Below are 18,109 nucleotides of genomic sequence, written 5' to 3'. Positions count from 1 at the left end.
ACCTGCTTTAGAGTCAAGAAATAACATTTTTCTCATTAGACATAAGCTTGCTGACTTCCATGCATTTCAGAGTTAAAGGCATAGGTCTCAAAATTAAGGTCAGCAATTGGGAAGAATGCACTGGTTTGTTACTACTTTTCAATTGGGGTCATTGTAAGGAAAGAAGGCGAATAAGTCCAGCACTGCAGAGCTATAATGGACCATGGAGTGGTGGGAGAAAGGGAGCTCTGAGTCTGTACAGATGTCCCCAGGAATATGGAGACCAGGCATAAGAAATTATACAAAACCAAGCGGGCCAGCAAAAAGCGGAGCCAGAGCTGGATCCAAACTTCTTAGCTGGGAGGGCGAGACTGGTTTTTTATGGTGGTTTTTTTTTTTCCAATCCAAAGATGAGGGGTGGTGGCAAGGCCATTCCTGTCTAGGAAGCAACAAGGAGAAAGAGAAGGCACTGATCAAGGATGTATTGCATGGAAAGGGAAGGGAAGAGTGAGACCAGGAAAGCTGGGCTGGATGTTCCTGCTGTCACCAGGAGGGGAAGGGTGGTGCCATAGCAGTGATACACACAAGTGGCAGCTGCAAATCCAAACAGTTGCCATTGCTCCCCACAGACGGATAGCCTGGGGGCTGCAGCGTGCTTGTCTGTGTTTGTGTCTGGAGGCAGCTTGCAGGTGTGGCATTACACAACTGAAAAAGTATGTGCTGCACAAAGCAGGGAGATCTAAAACGGAATCCCTTCTCTTCTGTGCCTATATAGACCCATTTAAGTATCAAACACATGGATGCTGAGGGATGCAGGTATTCCTGTGCAGAGCTAGGTTATCATAGATGCAGCCTATCCCCTAAATTAATCTGGTTCTGTATCTGGTTCTTCTGAACCGTGTATCCTGACCAAGTGAATTACAAACCATGAGAGGCAAGATATCTCCAGCAACCGAAAAAGATTTCTTTTCTAGTACCTCAAAAGCCCCTGCAACTTCCAAATCTGATGTGTGATTCACAAATACTTTTAAGGATCTCCCAGCTTGTCCCACCCTTGACACTGGCTGAAGTGGCTCACAAGAATGAGGAAGATGAACACTCTTGGTCCCTTACTCATCAGCATGCAGAAGGAGAAAAGCTGAATGTTAAAGCACGCAGGGTCTGTACATAATTTACGTTACAGCAGCAACAACAATGTTATATACCCTTATGAACTTGTTCCAAAATTTGTAATTTCTAAGATTTTATTACATTTGTACCTCTAAATCAAGTAAAATAAAAATATCTTACCTTGTTGTCATGTATTCAGCCCTGTGACCTGGAAAAGTTCAATAAACAGGAAACCATCATTTGTAGGTTTTAAGTAGATTTTTTTAAATCTAAATTATAGTTGGCAACTTACTTTTAACCCTAACTTTCATGTTAACAGCAAAAGATAAACACACAACAAAGAGGGCAGTGCAGTTACCTACCATCTCCACAGTTACATTTACAATACAAACACAACCCATGTTATGGAACAACTTTTAAGAAGCTGGCTCACAGACTGAAGAGTCACTTGATACTGTAAATAATTTGAAGTAAAACTCCAAACAACATCAATTGTTTGTGCTCATGTTTTTTAGTGGCCAAGTCAGAATGGAAATAGAGCTGTGCCAAGACTAGATTACATCTCCTCTTGTGCCTAAACCTGTTCTGTGCTGAAAATACAGAGCTCTAGACACCAGTGGCTTGCTATTGAAAGAGACTCCTTCCTCTCTTTTGTCTGTGTATTGCAGGGGAAAAATACAACGCTACCCCTGGGAAACATCAGGAAGAACTGCAGAGAACTGTAAAGAAGAAAATACCGTATTCCAGAAAAGTTCCTGCAGAACAACAGATGAATAAGTTAGGCATGTGCATCGTTTCAACACAATAATGAAAAGCAAAATAATGAACCAGTAGGAAGGTCATGGATGATAAATTGCAACCAGCCTAGTCTTCCCAAAGGGACATTGTGCCCTATTAATTTATTAGAATTCTTTGAACGTGTCAGTAAAATACTGTATAAAGGAGAATCAGTCGAATTAATTTACTTAGACTTTCAAAGGGCCCTGATAAGTTTCTTCACAAGACGGACTAAAGCAACTAAACAGCCATGGATTGAGTGGCAAAATATTCTCATTGATCAAAAACTAATGAAGAAAAGGGAAACTGAGTGGAATTAAATGGTCTTCATTAAATGTCTTCATGACAAAGTGTAAGAGTCGTTTACTCAAGCCTTCCCATTAGGACCATTTATGTAATATATAATACATTTATTAATGTCTTGCGGAGATCACAGCAGCTAAGGAGGCAGAATATTGTGCAGATGACTGAAATACTTTTGTATCAAATCCTGACAAAACTGTGAAGCCCTTCAGAGGGGTTTAACCATGTTAAGGAACAAGACACACAATGGCAAATGAAATTCAGTATTGGTAGGTTAAAGTAAGATATTAGGGAAGAAAGAATTAAACATCTATGCAGCTAACAGAACAACACACAATCACACTGACTCTGAAAATCACCCTAAGCATCACTTGGGCTAGGTCTAAGTACATCGCTCAATTTGAAAGTGATACCAAAGAGGCCTGTCAGACTGCAGAAAGAATGAAAAACAGTGATATGCAAAACATAATATTATGTGTCAATGTCCAAGTGCACCTGAAATACTGCACAGTACTGAAAATCCTAATCTAAAACTATACTTTGCAGTACCAGAAGAGTGGGGATCCACAGAAGATGGCACAAAGAATAACCTCTGGGAAAAATCTCTGGCATTAATAAGACATGTAAAGACTGTTGGCATCTATTTCAGAGAGGTGAAAAACAGGGATGAAAGAAGAGTGTGTAAAATAACCTATGACAGAAAAAGGGTAAGCCAGGGACTTCCCCCTGCTCCTGTAACTAGGGAAAATTCACTGAGGCTAACAATCCCAATAATAAATGCTAGTAAAACAAAAGATGTTACAAATCTGAGCCTGGGGGATTTTAAACACATCTCTGATATTTAACAGATTAGGGCAAAAACTATCTGGGACACAGGGGCAATTTATTTTACAACTGCTTATTCTCTTCCTTGCATTTCCCTTTGCTTTGTTCATTTGTTCATTAAATAGATGAGCCTTGGGTCAGAATTAATATGAGTATCAGTGTGCTTCCTATGTTTAGTATCAATTTCATTTGAGTATTTCTCATTTACTTTTCCAAATTTGTAGATGCAGACTCAGCATAGAGCACTTAATCTATCTCCCTTGTGCAGATCATGAATATTTATCGGGTGCGGGGGGAAACATAGTGACAAAGGATAAAGAAAAGGCTGAGATACTTAATGCCTTCTTTGCCTCAGTCTTTAACAGTAAGACCAGTTGTTGACCGGCTACGCAGACCCCTGAGCTGGATGACAGGGATGGGGAGCAGAATGAAGTCCCCCTAATCCAAGGGGAAATGGTTAGCGACCTGCTACACCACTTAGATGCACACAAGTCTATGGGGCCGGATAGGATCCACCCAAGGGTACTGAGAGAGCTGGTGGAAGTGCTCACCAAGCCATTTTCCATCATTTATCAGCAGTCCTGGCTAACCGGGGAAGTCACAGCTGGCTGGAAATTAGCAAATGTGATGCCCATCCATAAGAAAGGCTGGAAAGAGGATCTAGGAACTACATGCCTGTCAGTCTGACTTTGGTGCTGGGGAAGGTTATGGAGCAGATCATGCGGCGTGTATGGGACAACCAGGTGATCAGGCCCAGTCAGCATGGGTTTATGAAAGGCAGGTCCTGCTTGACTAACCTGATCTCCTTCTGTGACATGGTAACCCACTTAGTGGATGAGAGAAAGGCTGTGGATTTTGTTTACCTGGACTTTAGTAAAGCCTCTGACACCGTTTCTCACAGCATTCTGCTGGAGAAACTGGCTGCGCATGGCTTGGATGGGCATACACTTTGCTGGGTAAAATACTACCTGGATGTCCGGGCCCAAAGAGTTAAATCCAGTTGGCAGGCGGTCACAAGTGGTGTTCCCCGGGGCTCAGTTTTGGGGCCAGTTCTGTTTAACATCTTTATCGATGATCTGGATGAGGGGATTGAGCATACCCTCAGTAAATTTGCAGATGACACCAAGTTGGGCAGGAGTGTTGATCTGCCTGAGGCAAGGAAGGCTCTACAGAGGGATCTGGACAGGCTGGATTGATGGGCTGAGGCCAATGGTGTGAGGTTCAACAAGGCCAAGTGCCGGATCCTGCACTTGGGTTACAACAATCCCATGCATCGCTACAGGCTTGGGGAAGAGTGGCTGGAAAGCTGCCTGGCAGAAAAGGACCTGGGGATATTGGTTGACAGCTGGCTGAATATGGGCCAGCAGTGTGCCCAGGTGGCCAAGAAGGCCAACAGCATCTTGGCTTGTATCAGAAATAGTGTGGCCAGCAGGAGCAGGGAAGTGATTATCCCCCTGTACTTGGCACTAGTGAGGCCCCACCTCAAGGTACTGTGTCCAGTTTGGGCCCCTCACTACAATTCAGACATTGAGGCGCTGGAGCATGTCCAGAGAAGGGCAACAAAGCTGGTGAGGGGTCTGGAGAACAAGTCTTAGGAGGAGTGGCTGAGGGTGCTGGGGTTGTTTAGCCTGGAGAAAAGGAGGCTGAGGGGAGACCTTATCACACTCTACAACTACCTGAAAGGAGGCTGTAGCAAGGTGGGGGTCGGTCTCTTCTCCCAAGTAACAAGCAATAGGAGAAGAGGAAATGGCCTCAAGTTGTGCCAGGGGAGGTTTAGATTGGATATTAGGAAATTTCTTCATGGAAAGGGTTGTGAAGCATTGGAACAGGCTGCCCAGGGAAGTGGTGGAGTCCCCATCCCTGGAGCTATTTAAAAGACGTGTAGGTGTAGTGCTGAGGGACATGGTTTAATGGTGGACTTGGCAGTGCTAGGTTAATGGTTGGACTTGATGATCTTAAGGGTCTTTTTCAACCTAAATGATTCTATGATTCTATGTATCTGCTGTGTCCATAAACAGCAACAGACTGCAGTAGGTAAGTGATGAACTCGAACAGAAGCCAAATGCTGTCAACGTTGTGGACACCAGACTAGAATCTGGATTTATTCAGCCTACATCCTTATACTGTACAAGTCTGAATAAAAGCAAGAAAGGGTGCCAAAGGAAAGCCAACCTGCAGTTCAGACAATCCTCTCCCTCTCCCCCCATTCTCCCCTGCATTACTTAATACAGCACCCTGTGTTATGTCTGCTGTCTCGCTGACATGAAAGTTTCCAGGAAAGACAGTTTGAATCGAGCAGGGGAGAAGTTCACTTCTAACAAATTCATTTCTATACTAGCTGCAGCAATAATGTTCATAATTCTACTGTAATTCTATTCTTCCAATCATCTCCATTCAAGGAACGTACAGAATCCAGGTTCTCCTTCCCAGGTATGTGCATTTTAATGCAGGACACACCTCAATAGAAAGGGGTATTTGAACCTTTTAACCTGTAAGAATGATGGCTTTTGCTCCAAATATCAGCTTTGAATGTAAACGTGTGTGTTTGGGGTACTATTTATATATGCTATGCTATGCCATGATGATGTGACAACAACTGTGTGCAAAACCAGTATTGGGAACACAGATTAACTACGTGGGGTTACAGCTGGTGGGTCGAAGGGAACTGTTCAAACAGAACGGTTCAAGCACGCCTGAGCATGGCAGAATGGCCCAGAGCTTGACAGCAATTTATCACTTAGGTCACCCTGCTAAGCAGTTTTTTCTTTGGATTTCCTTTCATACAGTTCTTTCCTTATTTGTTTCCAACGTGCATTAGGCAACAGATTCTGTTGCCTTTTATCTTTCTCCCTTCAGTAAACGATCGTGCATTTTACTGGGCTTCCAAATAACAAACAGTCACTTTATTTTTCCAAATACATTTTCTGTGAGCCTTTGGAGAAAAAATTTCCTCTTTTTTGACTAACATCAGATGCACATTGTTTTGTGTGAATAAACTGCTCAACACACACATTAAAAAAAATCCCATTAAATGAAAATATCCATGAAAAAGAACATAATGTAGTTAGTTTTCTAGAAACAGTTACCATCTTCTACAGTCCAGCCTTGCAAGAAAACACAGTTTATTTCCTACCTCTAATCTCAGTCACTCCCTGGACAGGGGCTTTGTTTTGGTCATAGCCACTGAACTGTTAATAGCTCTATGGGCACCTCCACAACTGAACTGGTGGATCTGGGCTTTTGTATTAAAAACAAGATCTGATTAACAACAGATTTTTGGCAGTAAAAAGAAAAGAAATTGACATATCCTTTAGAGACACTCTTTAGAGAAGAAGTTTCCTTTCTTGAGTCTGAACTTTGAATTATAGTCTTTAACTTGCAGGAGAGGATTTTTACTTTTTGCAGTGTAATTCACTTCCTCTCAAGTCTGTAACACTCTGTGCGGCTAGTCCTCAAGGCTTGCCGTGTGATTCTCCTTCTCCCTTTGGTCCACGAGGAAGTGCCTTTTGGGAGAGCTGGTAAGAGGTGGGCTGGAATTGTGCTTAGTGTCTGATTCATTACTGCCCTCATTCAGCTTTACTTCATTTGATCACGGACATCTGCTGATTTGGTTTATCTTTTAACAATTGTGGAGAGTGTTCAGGACAATGGATAATACTCTGCTATCATAATTTCTAGTGCAATAATGTTTTTTGTAATGCAATAGTTTTAAATGCAATAATGATAATGAATAGGTATAGGGCTATTCATTAAGTTTTTATTCATTCCAGTTCACAACACGCAAATACTTTGTAGAAACCCAACATTAAATTAAGTCTGTAAGAGTCTCACTACTGACAATAGTGAGGTCAGCACTTCACCTTTTACCTTTCATAAATGCTCCCTTGAATTGTTAGGCTGGAAGAAGGACGTTCGTGTCCATGTGTCAGAAATGTTGCACTAGTGAGTCCACTGTATGTAAGAGATGCATCCTGCATAATTTTGTATGCTTAAAAAACCTATCACTTTCCACTGACTCTTAAAAAAAAAACCCAAGTCAACAGAAATCATTGGGAAGTAGAAACAGTACGCTTGTCACAGCTCTTAAATCTCACTGCACTGACTGTGTCAGCTCTCCTCTCAGACACGAGATTTTTCACTCAACAGTTCCATTTCCAAATACAGTCACTTGTCTAAATGTCTGCACCGTGGAAATAAGTATCTACCAAAGAAATAAAATCAATTTATAGTGCCTAGTCTTAGCACTGCTGGTAAAATTCAAATCTGTTCTTACTGGACAATTAAGCTTTAAGTTTTGTAATTTTTTTCTTGCATACCTTTGACATTTCAGTGGGTTCATTGTATAGTCTGGAATCACTTTTCAGTTTATTGTGTGATATTTACCTTCTCCGAGTGTCCTTTGTAGCAAGTCATGTTTTGCTTGAAGTTTTGTAATGAGATTGCTACCTTCCAGATATTCTCTGAATTTCTGTAGAGATGCAGATCAATCTATTACTATGTATGTAACATAAATTCCAGAACTTCCACATAACGTTTACTTCAGGTTTTTGGTCTGTAACATGTGAATGAAGAAGCAACCAACATACCATGAAATAGAATTGCTCCGTTTCCTGCTGGTTAGCTCTTCTTTTTGCAATGCTAGGCTTACTCAGGTAAGTCTCAGAGACTGTTGACTTCACAGACTCCGTTGAGCGACTGTGCTGGAAACACTCTGACACATCATAGTCTTCAATGGTCACCATATCTTGTATTGTCTGCAGGGTAGCCTCTGTTGTTTTCTTAACCTGGTGTTAAAAAGCACCAAATGGGAAGACAAATACATACCAGAACAGCTTAGAAGGGAAGCTAATTACTCAAAATAATTCTCCGGCATGCTCCCCCAAACAAACTGGTGCGTGAATGTGAAAAATTAGATGTACTGTAACGGATACCTATGTAACAGAAGAATGACACAATTGGGACTCCTATCTAGTTCCCTGCTTTACATAGTACAGTCCACAAACATGGATGTACTCTTGTGTTGATTGTATAGCACTCTCAAGCATTTGTTTCCTGAAATTAGGATCAAAATGTCACGTGATTTGATTATGGTCCCCAGTCTGGGACAACAGGCAATAGAGATGACACGCTGCTCTGAAGGGTCAGCTCTCCCACATGGGGTCAACATGTTAGATTGAATGTGTACATCCAAGGATCTGGCTGCCAGAACAACGTGTTCTTCCAAGATTACAACCTGCGACACTGTTCTGTGGAGGGCTATGGTATGGAGGACAGTGATTTTTAGACTGCAGAAGTGGAATACACAGCTGGAGGAGGGGGCTGGAGAAAGAACAATTTACATTAGCCTCACAGCACTTCCTATGAGCTACACAGAGCACAGTTGCTCATAGTGTAAACCAGGCCATGGAGGCAGTGGAACAGGGGATGCAGTCTTTCCGCAATGCAATAAAGTAACTGGCAGAATTCACAAGGATGTGATTTACCTCCCAGTTCTGCTTCAGAAGAGTCTCTAGGAGAGAGACTGAATCATGCACACTTCTACACACATCTCCAGTGTAGGCAAATACCCTCTTTGTGCCTGCCAACATGATTTCTCCCCCAATGCCCTTGCACTTCACTTTACTGAAAGAAATAATCTTTCTCCTTCCTTTTGTCTTTGTTACCTTGAGATACTTTCTGAAGTGGGATTTTTTAAAGACTACCGTACATGTCTCATGGACATTAATACTTTGTTCTAAGCATTCAGCACACAACATAGAATAAGAAAAACTGTAATCCTGAAAACTTACCAAAAAACTACACCAAGACATTAAATTATCCCTATGTTTTAGTTTAGGAACAGATTCTCATTTAAACTGAGGGCCTTTAACACTGCCTTAAATTAGATAAAAGTGCAATTTATAATGATTGGAAGGCCTCTCTCTGTTGCCAGAGCAAAGGAAAGAGAACAGAATAGCTTTTCTGTATTTTAAAAAAAAATGCATGTTATTTTACTAGGTGAGCTATTCCCATCACAAGCATTCAGTACTCCTGTTTATAAATAGCTGTAGCTGAGAGCACAAGAGATTTTGACTCAGCTACCACAAAAGACAGTCCAAAGTCCTCTGTAATTCAGAAGTAGTAATTTGGGGACTAGACAGAGGGTGGTCACAGAAAACAACTGTACTCAGTGGCTTTCTGCCACAAAACTTTAAAAATAAGTGCTCTATCAAGTTTTCACTGAAGCATCTGCAAAACACAGAACTCAGTAATGTGGATGTATGGACAGGTAAAAGACGAAGTTTCCAAACCTCTATAAAGCAGACAAGGACGTACCTTAGTGTATTTGCCAGTGTTTGATTTTTAAAATTAAAACAGCTTATACAGATTGAAGCCATTTCAGGGTCACTTACATTCTTTTGACAAAGTAGAAAACACTGCACCTTCCTGAAAATGGTGTTCAACGCATAGCCCAGGTAGACACAGATCTTACCTCCTCATTTTCAATTTTGAGTGTGGCCAATCGTGACTGTAGTTGCTGATACCTAAGCATAAGCTCTGCTTGCACAGGTTGCTGGGCAGTGACCTGACAAACCTAACAAAGAATCAAAAAGAGCTGTAAGATGCGAGGAAGAAAAAACCCAGTCAATAGTCTTTGGTTGCTCTCCTTAAAACTAGGTGAATTCCTACCAAAGCCATTAAAACTTAATAAAGCAGACAACGAAATATGTCCATCTAAACCGAAAGTATTTATGTGTTACGGAGGTGTGGAACTACATACCACACCTTATGACTCCAGAGCTCAGCCTTGTTGTATGGCTACTTTGTGTTGCTTCTCTATCACACAGAAATGCAAACCCTGGAGTTACCTTCAAATAACGATGTACACAGGTCATTCTGCATTCTGCTTTGTTACTGGTCTTTGGTGTAGCAGAACAGGGCACAGCTGGGGTACCCAGTATGCTTGAAATCTCCAGATGATAAAATGGGCAAGGAAGAAGGTGAAAAGGCTGCATTTCAGCACGCGTAATTTGGAGCAGCTCTGCAGCTGCTCTCAAATAGCACCCACAAGCTCTGCTATGGGTGAGGCTGGTAGTGAAGACATAAAGCCACTACTTTCACTGGTGGTGGGCTGAGCACAGGTTGGCCAACAAATCCACAGCAATGTCATTACGAGTAATACAGAATATAATAACACACAACAGTTTTTACTTGCGAACTCTTGAAGAAGCTCAGAACAGCGCTGTCAGTTTTGCAAAATGTTACTGCTGATGCACTTGCTTTTGGGTAGCAATAACAGCTTTTACCAAGCTCTTTGTAAAAGGGGATAAATTCTCTATCTTGGTATATAGAAACAGAAGCAGTCACTGTGGGGATACTTGTCAGTATACAGACCTCATCACCCATGTGAGACTGGAACTCAAATTTCATTGGTGGACAAAAAGCAGTGGGGTACATTTCCATGAATCTCTGCTTGTCACTTCGTGGCTCCAAGCTGTCAACTGCATTTTCAATGATGTCTAAGCCCTCATGCCTGGAAGTTTCAAGGTTATACTCTGCAGAAAGGTATGTTCTTAGGGCTCTGTTCAGACTAGCGTGGTATCCAAGATCACAACACTAAAAACACAATAAAGGTAAAAGAAAAAAAAAATTAAAAAGGAGGAACATCATTCCAATATCCCAAGCCACAAATTATCACTAAAAATTTCTGTCCTGAAATTCCTCTGTCTTCAAAGTGTTTTACAAAATACCTTGTAAATTAAAATATAATACTGGGGTCAAGACAATAAGTATTTAGTACCCTCATTCTACTGCAAAGATTAAAGGATAGCTTTAGAAAACAGATCAAGTGTGCAAGTATAGCAACATGTTTGCATTTCTTTATCAGATACAGATATGTAGTCACTGTATTTACATAGAAAAGGTCTGGGACTCCACACACAAGTGGGCTTTTCAGTATTATTGTCATATGTAAGCCTTGGATCATGTTTTTAAACCCACTTGACATAACTCTACCATCTAAGTCAATGCCAGCACCAAACTGAAAATGGAGCAACTCCTGCTCACCATGTCTGTGCCCAAACAAAAAACCCCACAATTGTCTGTAGCATTAGTGACCCATCCAAGATGCTTTTTGATGCAACACAAATGGTTTAATGTCCTTTCCCCTGATAGTGAAAACATATTTACTGTACACATCTTATTTCCCATGCTCAGACAGAGCCAGCAATGTACATCATGTAACTAAATGCAGAAAGTCGTAATTTATGTCTTTCTTTCTAGGGGTGCAAATAACACTGGAATGTAATTGAAATGTAATTGGTAGAACATAAAGTTGCGTTTGTTCTTGAATTTTAAACATCCTCAGTTTGCATTATTCATGATTGGTTAATATTTTAGAGGAACAGCTGAATATATTTTTCAAATGTCACAGCAGTAAGCATATCAAGTGATTGTTTCCTTAATTTTTTCCCCACGTTACACAGTAAACAATATCCTCAGCTTCTGCTCAGTGAGCTTGCATGTAATGGTAGATGTATTGCAAACCCCTCTGTCACCCCAATAGTGGCACATCAGTCCTGCTAACGGTTGCATACAAAACAATGTTCTTTATTCAAATAGGAGAGATTTGTCCCAGTCAGAGGCCAATGCCTGGCTCGGGCAGACAGGGAGCACGGTGCTTTGGGGCATCCCTCAGCTACCCACCCTGGGAGCCCACCCGCAGTTTAAAGTCATCCTTCCCTGCAGGACACAAGTTAAGCGATGCAGTTGGGTAAAGAAGCAATTTGAATTTAGTCCACTGTAGACTACGTTTACATGCACACCTCCCTCACGGCTATTACAAACCCCTGGGACTTATGGGATCATGTTCCCCTCCCTTTCCTCTTACTTATTTGAAAAAGGAGAGAAAAAGAGAGAGGAGACAGACAGTCAGTCATATATTTGGACACACTGCATGGGAAAGAGTTTTCAACCTATTTGCCATACCTAAACCTGTGTGTAGAAGAGAAAGAAACCCCTCACCTTGCCTTAGGTGCACTAATGACTAGTGATGAAACTTCCCTCTGAAATTTGACAAGAGAGGGCTGTTTTATTCACAACAGAACTTCCAGAAAGACTAAGCTTTCAGTCTTAGCGAGCACTGCAGGTAATTTCTGCAGGTGGGACAGTGCCTATCCAAAAAAACAGTTGTTGAACCATTTAAAGAAAATGGAAAAAAGATGTCATGTTCAATAAAACACACACAGGTCAACCTTTCTCTTTTGCACTTATAGAATGGAAATTTGTGTTAGACTTACTAAAACAGCCACTCAACTTTTATACTGAAGCACATCCATATTTCAAAGACCTCCAGCCTAAAAAGTATTGTTTCTAAAAGGAAAAGTCTCTTGGTGTTTTCCTCTTGTTCTGTGTCAAATCAGATCTCATATTTAATTCACTATCTTGGATGAAAAAGACAGACTAAAAGTGCTGATAAGAAAGTGGATCAGGACAGCTGTTTTATTTCATGTGCATTAGTTTCAGAGAGGCCTCACGGAAGATTAAACTGAGAGGAAATGAGAAATAGAGGGCAATGCCAGGTTTAGCATGGCCAACTATCCATGTGTTATAAAACTACAGGCATCTCAAGCCTGAATTTTGGCTCTAGAGGATTAATCTGAGTATTAATAGAAAGCTTATTGATTTACTATTAGAGCTGTGCGGGCTTCTGATGCCACTTTTTTGCAAGTTGGAATATAAGATTGCAGCCTTGATGCTGTGACAGTACCAAGAACTTCATTGTTTAACCCTTAAATCTACTCAGTAACTATCACCATGGTCATCTTTTGCAGATGATGACAGCTGAACAGGGTACCAAATATGGCCTCTCAGCCAAGAAAAAGGATTCTTCAAGTGAAGCAGAATATCCTGCCAGACTAAGGGATTTTCTTGCAATGCCAATGCCCGCAGAGCAAACAAGAACTAAATCCGGAACCTGAACTAATGCCTTATCACCAGTAGCTCTTTGAATGGAATTTAAAATGCCTGAATTTGGAATTTTACTTCAACAATTTAAGTAAAGATAGAATTTGTTATCCTATCTTGTTATTTTTTAAAAGCAAAAATGAACACTCGGGCATCACGACTCTTACTTCTGCCAGACCGTAGTTCATTTTGTCCAAAATTTGGAGACAAATCTGCTAGTACTAGTGATGGTTTAGAAAGAGAGTTGTCTATAATGGAGATGACACTTTGAGTATTTGTTTATTACTAAGACCGGAAATTTAAGGTACTGCCACTAAACTGCTGCCCCCACCACATCCCATCTGACTAGGCTTGGAAAAAAATCACCAACCTTTCTGGTGTTGCAAAAAAGTACATATGTATACACACACACATATGCATGGATGCACACACGATCTTCAGGAAAAATCCGTAGATTTGCAGAAAGATTTGTAAAGTTCAAGTGAGCAACCACGCTGTTGGCCAAAATAAATATAAATCTTTGAGGTTCACTAATCAGCACACCAAGGCTACAGCCTGGGTGGCTAATGAGATCTGCTATCAATCTGTGGGCTAGAGAGACGAGATGCCAGTTGGTGCAGCAAGATGTGAAGATGAGAAATGAGAGAATGAAGTCATAGACTATGAGTTTTATTACATTTCTGGATTCATAAGGACTTTCGGTTGGGCAAAGTGGAGGGAGATGAGCAATGCATTTGGGGTATGCGTGAAAAACTAATTTTGTAATTTGCATTTTATTCTTATTTGGAATTAAATCTGCAGCAGTCTCAAGAGCATTTACTGTCTTTATTGCACCCCAGAGTATATTTAGGCTTGAACAAAACAAACTGCAGTGCTTAGTAGAGAGCTTCAACCAAACAACGAAGCTGCTCTTCATTTCATTTCAGGAATAATAATAGAATTGTAATGCCAATGGAGAGAGAAATTCATAAAAAAAGGCTTAACCTCTGAATAAGTCACTTTCTAATCATCCTGTTACACAGACATCTACATTCAAATCAAAGGGATCTGGCTGTACATATCATATTTATGAGAACTTATGTAATAAGGACTGTGAGTTCCACACACTCTAGCCTAGTTTTCAACTTGGTTCTATGAATGATTAACAAGGAACCTTTACAGAATAAATTAAGTTCATAATAGCTAAATGTTCCCTAACTTCCTAACCATCCAAAGCATGCAGGCTGCAATTAGAGATTCAGAAACTCCACTCTAAGAAAGACCAACACATGAATATTTTATTTATTCCAGCAGCAGAACTACAGTCAAATTGTTTTGATCCCTATTTCCTAGCATTTATCTTCAGATCACATGAATGCATGGTAAGTCTGAAAAAAGGTCCCTACATTCTTCTTATACCCAGAAAAATCTAATAAACTCAATTACAGCGAAACCGTCAAGTAAATGAGTAATAGTATGTGCCATATGGACAGATGTTGGTAGTAACAGTCAGATTAGCAGGGGTGTGTACTCGGTTGCATCTCTGAAACCCACAATCTTAAAAAAAAATTCTACATACTAGATAAAGTGTATGTAATTTAGCTAAAAAAAATCACTGCTACTTTTTACAGGATACAAATAAAAAACCTAATCCTATCCTCCCCTTGAACTAGATCCTACTATATAGTCAGCAGAGAAGAAATATTTAACAGAAAATTCAAATTCCTCTAGTACAGTATGCAGAGAACAGAAATACACTCTGCCTATCAAATCCTGTTTATCCCTCTACTTCTTTGCAAATGTTGGTCCCAACCCTTAGCTCACTAAATGCATTAAAACATCCAGCTAAGACTCCAGCAATATTTTTATCTTGCTTTTATCGCAAGAGCTTAAGATGAACAACACATCATCATTTTAAGTCAGAAGCTCTGAGTTTTGTTAATGAAATGAAGGAGTTGAACAGTTCAGACCGAGTTCAGCTGAGGAATTGCAATTTAGGATTTTTCCGTATGAGCCTCTGTTCATGGCAGAGGAAGATGCAGTGGAATCCAAATGCAAAAACTATAATTTTTTTTTTTGCAAAAAAATATATCCCACAACCGTCCCCGATCCTGTTACAAAAGAAAATACATTGAACAGTTCATGGCATTCCTTCATATATTTATCCCATTTTTATCAGACATATTTTTCAGTAACGTAGGAAAACATTCAGTTTCATTTATGGGCAACACCAACAGCTCGGGGAGATGTAAATCCCTTCCACGTTAACCGGAATTCAGGCACGGAGAAGTAATCCCCTTCTGTACAGGCAAAGAGAGAGTTCAGGCAAGCACGGAAAGGCAGGCAAGGCAGATGGGGACAAAGTAGAGAGGGCAAAGAATGAAATTGCCACCACTGCTCTGAAAACTCTGAATCATACCATGACATTAATAGACTTACAGAATGAGATAGTCTGGATTGCTGCAACATAAGGCCAGTGGGAAGCATGTCTCACATTCCAGTGATAAAACCCCAAAATGTTGCCAAGACTCTTGCGTTTACAAAAAGTGTTTCCTTTGTCAAATAGTAAACACTCTGTCTAGATACCAATGCTTTCACAGCATATTCTGATTAAATACAAATGTCTGAAAGACACTTCATTTAAACAAGCTCACAATCGGATTAAATTGGCTCTGAAGCAAATTCTGGTTGCACATGTTTACAGCCTACTCTTACAAAACAGTGATGCCAAGGGCAGCTAGACTTTCCATTTAAATTCCTTAGGGAAGAGTCATTTCTAAAGCCATTTTGCCAAAAGAATGTTTTTGTCTACATTGGTCCACGGTTTGAAAAAAGCCGTGCAAAGTAGGTATGATTTTCTTGTGTTATTAAATATTGCAGAATGTATACTTCTGTTAAAAACTACCAGTTAGAAAGCTCCAGTCTTCACAGTTGTGTAAATATCTTTACAAACGCTAACTCCAAAGAGTGTTGCCTTTGTATATGTATACGGAGAGCTTGACTTCTCCTCCCCTCGCAATTCTTTGTGAAGCTCCAGGCCCAGGATTCCTCCGTGTAGCTTTCACTGCTACGGCAACCTCTGTGGACATCCGTGAAATGGGTAAGAATCAGGTGCATTTTCCAACCTGAGAAAGTTCTGACCAAGTAGAAACACTCACTGGAGACATTCACTGGGAAACGTGAGCTTCAAAAGGCAAGGCAGGAGAGAAGACAAAATGAGCATCTTTCCAGCCTCTGAAGGGGTGGGTGTGCTGGGAACAGAGGGAAAGGAACCCTTACTTCCTTCCAGCAGTCAACAGGAACTCATGAAGTTCACATTTCCCAGACATGCCCAAACTAGAGGCTAAAAATCCACCATCCTTTAAGCAGTATCAGGAAAATCATCCATTAGGTAGGGACAACTTCTCAATTGGATGGTACCCTAGCAGATATGCTCCTTGTCCTTAGTTTTCTGCCCTGGTCATCTATCTATCGGGATCCTGGTAAATGTTTTGAGTGCCTGGGCAGGCCAGGTGGGTGGAGCAGAATGTGCAGGTGCATGGGTGTAGATTAGACAGGGACAATAAAACCAAGCAAAATAAAACAGAAGAAATCAGAAGAGAAGACATCCAACAGTGAGTAGGAAAGAGGAAGAAAAGAGATGTATATTTGATTCAATCACTAAATGAATGAAACTAAATGATTTTGAAGACATGGAGGAAATGCCTTCTTTTGAGTTAAATACCATCATTAGATGCCCACTTAAGAAGCTTATTTTGTAAAAAAAATTTGTAGCCCAGAAATCCTTTTATAGTACAAAATGGAAATGCGTACCTTTTTTTGTATTATTCCTGTCATATTTTCTCTTGCCACATGGGGAGAAAACATAATGTTCTAACTTTAAAGGCACTTTATTTTGTGAAACATAAAGCTAAAAGGAAAATCTCGTGATTTCACCACACAATATTATAAATTATAAGCATATTGTAGGCAACCCATATGACTAATGTATTCTCTTTGAAAATAAAAAAAAAAGTATTATTCCTGAACAGAATAAATATAAAAACAAATGTGCCAATACTTACATCAATTAAATCTGAAAGGTCATGAATATAATACTTGAAAACAGAAGCGTTGGTTGCTTCAAGGGTGAGCAGGTATTCATTACGGGCCTTAATAGATTTCAGCTTGTTTTCAGAATATTTTGCTTGACGCTAGGAAAAAAGATTGTATATTAATGTATTCGAATTACTTCATTTTTTGGTATGCAGAAAAATGCCAACAATTCAAGCACATCTTCAGATTAACAAGAAAGAATCTTAGTTGCCAGCCTGTTACATATATAACAAATGTCATACAGAGTGATAACTTAGTATTTTGTTTCAATGTGACAAACCATACAGTAAGAATTATACTGGGAATAAAGTATTCCCCTCTCTGAACTACAATTAAGTCAAGTTATCTATAACCCACTGCTAGTTTATTATGTGTACCTTGTTTAATTTTATTCCCCAGCTGGACTTTTCTGTCTAATATCATGCTAAAGAACGTCAGAAATGCACTGAATTTACTTCAAATGAAGCTAAATAAAAGGACTATTTACTTTTTCCTTCATTTTTTCAATCTTTTTCACGGAGCTCCGTCTCTGGTGCCTTTCTTCTAGTCGAATATGAAAAACAGGATCTCCTGACCTCCCAATCTGTTTTTCTTCTTGCTTCTCTGCCTCCTTCAGTTTGCTTTCTGCACTGATGCTCTCTGCATGATACATGTGGTACGTTTTCATGACCTGCAGAAGACAAGAGTCAAAAGATAGGAGAAAATGAGAATGCAAAGGTATCTACAGAAAAACCACAGGGTCTTTGAGTAAAATGTTCTCTTATAAACATGGACCTTGGGTAAGTTTCTTTGCCAACAGAGATTGAGGATTTCTGGTAATATTTTTCTTTTCTGACATATTTAATAGCATCCCAATAGGGATACTGTGAGCCTACTGTCCTTGTCAGTATGCCTGACTTTCAATGAGGCCTTTGGATGATGTCCAAACTGCCACTATTCACCTTAAAGAAACAGGTATTTCTGTATCTAAAATTCTAAGTGTTCAGAGTGCTTGACCAAGCACTATGAATAAAGAGAAAGGTGATGGAGAACTAGTCATAATGTAAGTGTGCGAGGCCATCTGTCATTTCTGCTCAGAAGGGCCTTGCATCGCAGA

The 18,109-nt window shown here is 40.2% G+C and overlaps 1 protein-coding gene across 3 annotated transcripts in view; it reads right to left on the bottom strand.

The window, feature by feature from the left end:
• Positions 1-18,109, bottom strand: part of SRGAP1 (SLIT-ROBO Rho GTPase activating protein 1) — a 149,443-nt gene that overhangs the window by 35,504 nt on the left and 95,830 nt on the right. For all 3 annotated transcript variants that reach the window (XR_012585183.1, XM_074572168.1, XM_074572178.1), the window contains exons 5-11: positions 17,501-17,683; positions 16,983-17,111; positions 10,369-10,590; positions 9,467-9,568; positions 7,581-7,778; positions 7,378-7,462; positions 1,270-1,297 (exon numbers count right to left, since the gene is read on the bottom strand). Coding sequence is in view for 2 of the 3 variants with exons in the window: in XM_074572168.1 (XP_074428269.1) it covers positions 1,270-1,297; positions 7,378-7,462; positions 7,581-7,778; positions 9,467-9,568; positions 10,369-10,590; positions 16,983-17,111; positions 17,501-17,683 (947 nt within the window). In the remaining variant the exon portion in view is untranslated. The remainder of the gene's footprint in view (positions 1-1,269; positions 1,298-7,377; positions 7,463-7,580; positions 7,779-9,466; positions 9,569-10,368; positions 10,591-16,982; positions 17,112-17,500; positions 17,684-18,109) is intronic.

This window comes from Larus michahellis, chromosome 1, assembly GCF_964199755.1.
Source record: "Larus michahellis chromosome 1, bLarMic1.1, whole genome shotgun sequence".
NCBI classification, from domain to species: domain Eukaryota; kingdom Metazoa; phylum Chordata; class Aves; order Charadriiformes; family Laridae; genus Larus; species Larus michahellis.
Note: the sequence above shows the minus strand (reverse complement) of the source record. Positions and strands in the feature narration are given on the sequence as shown.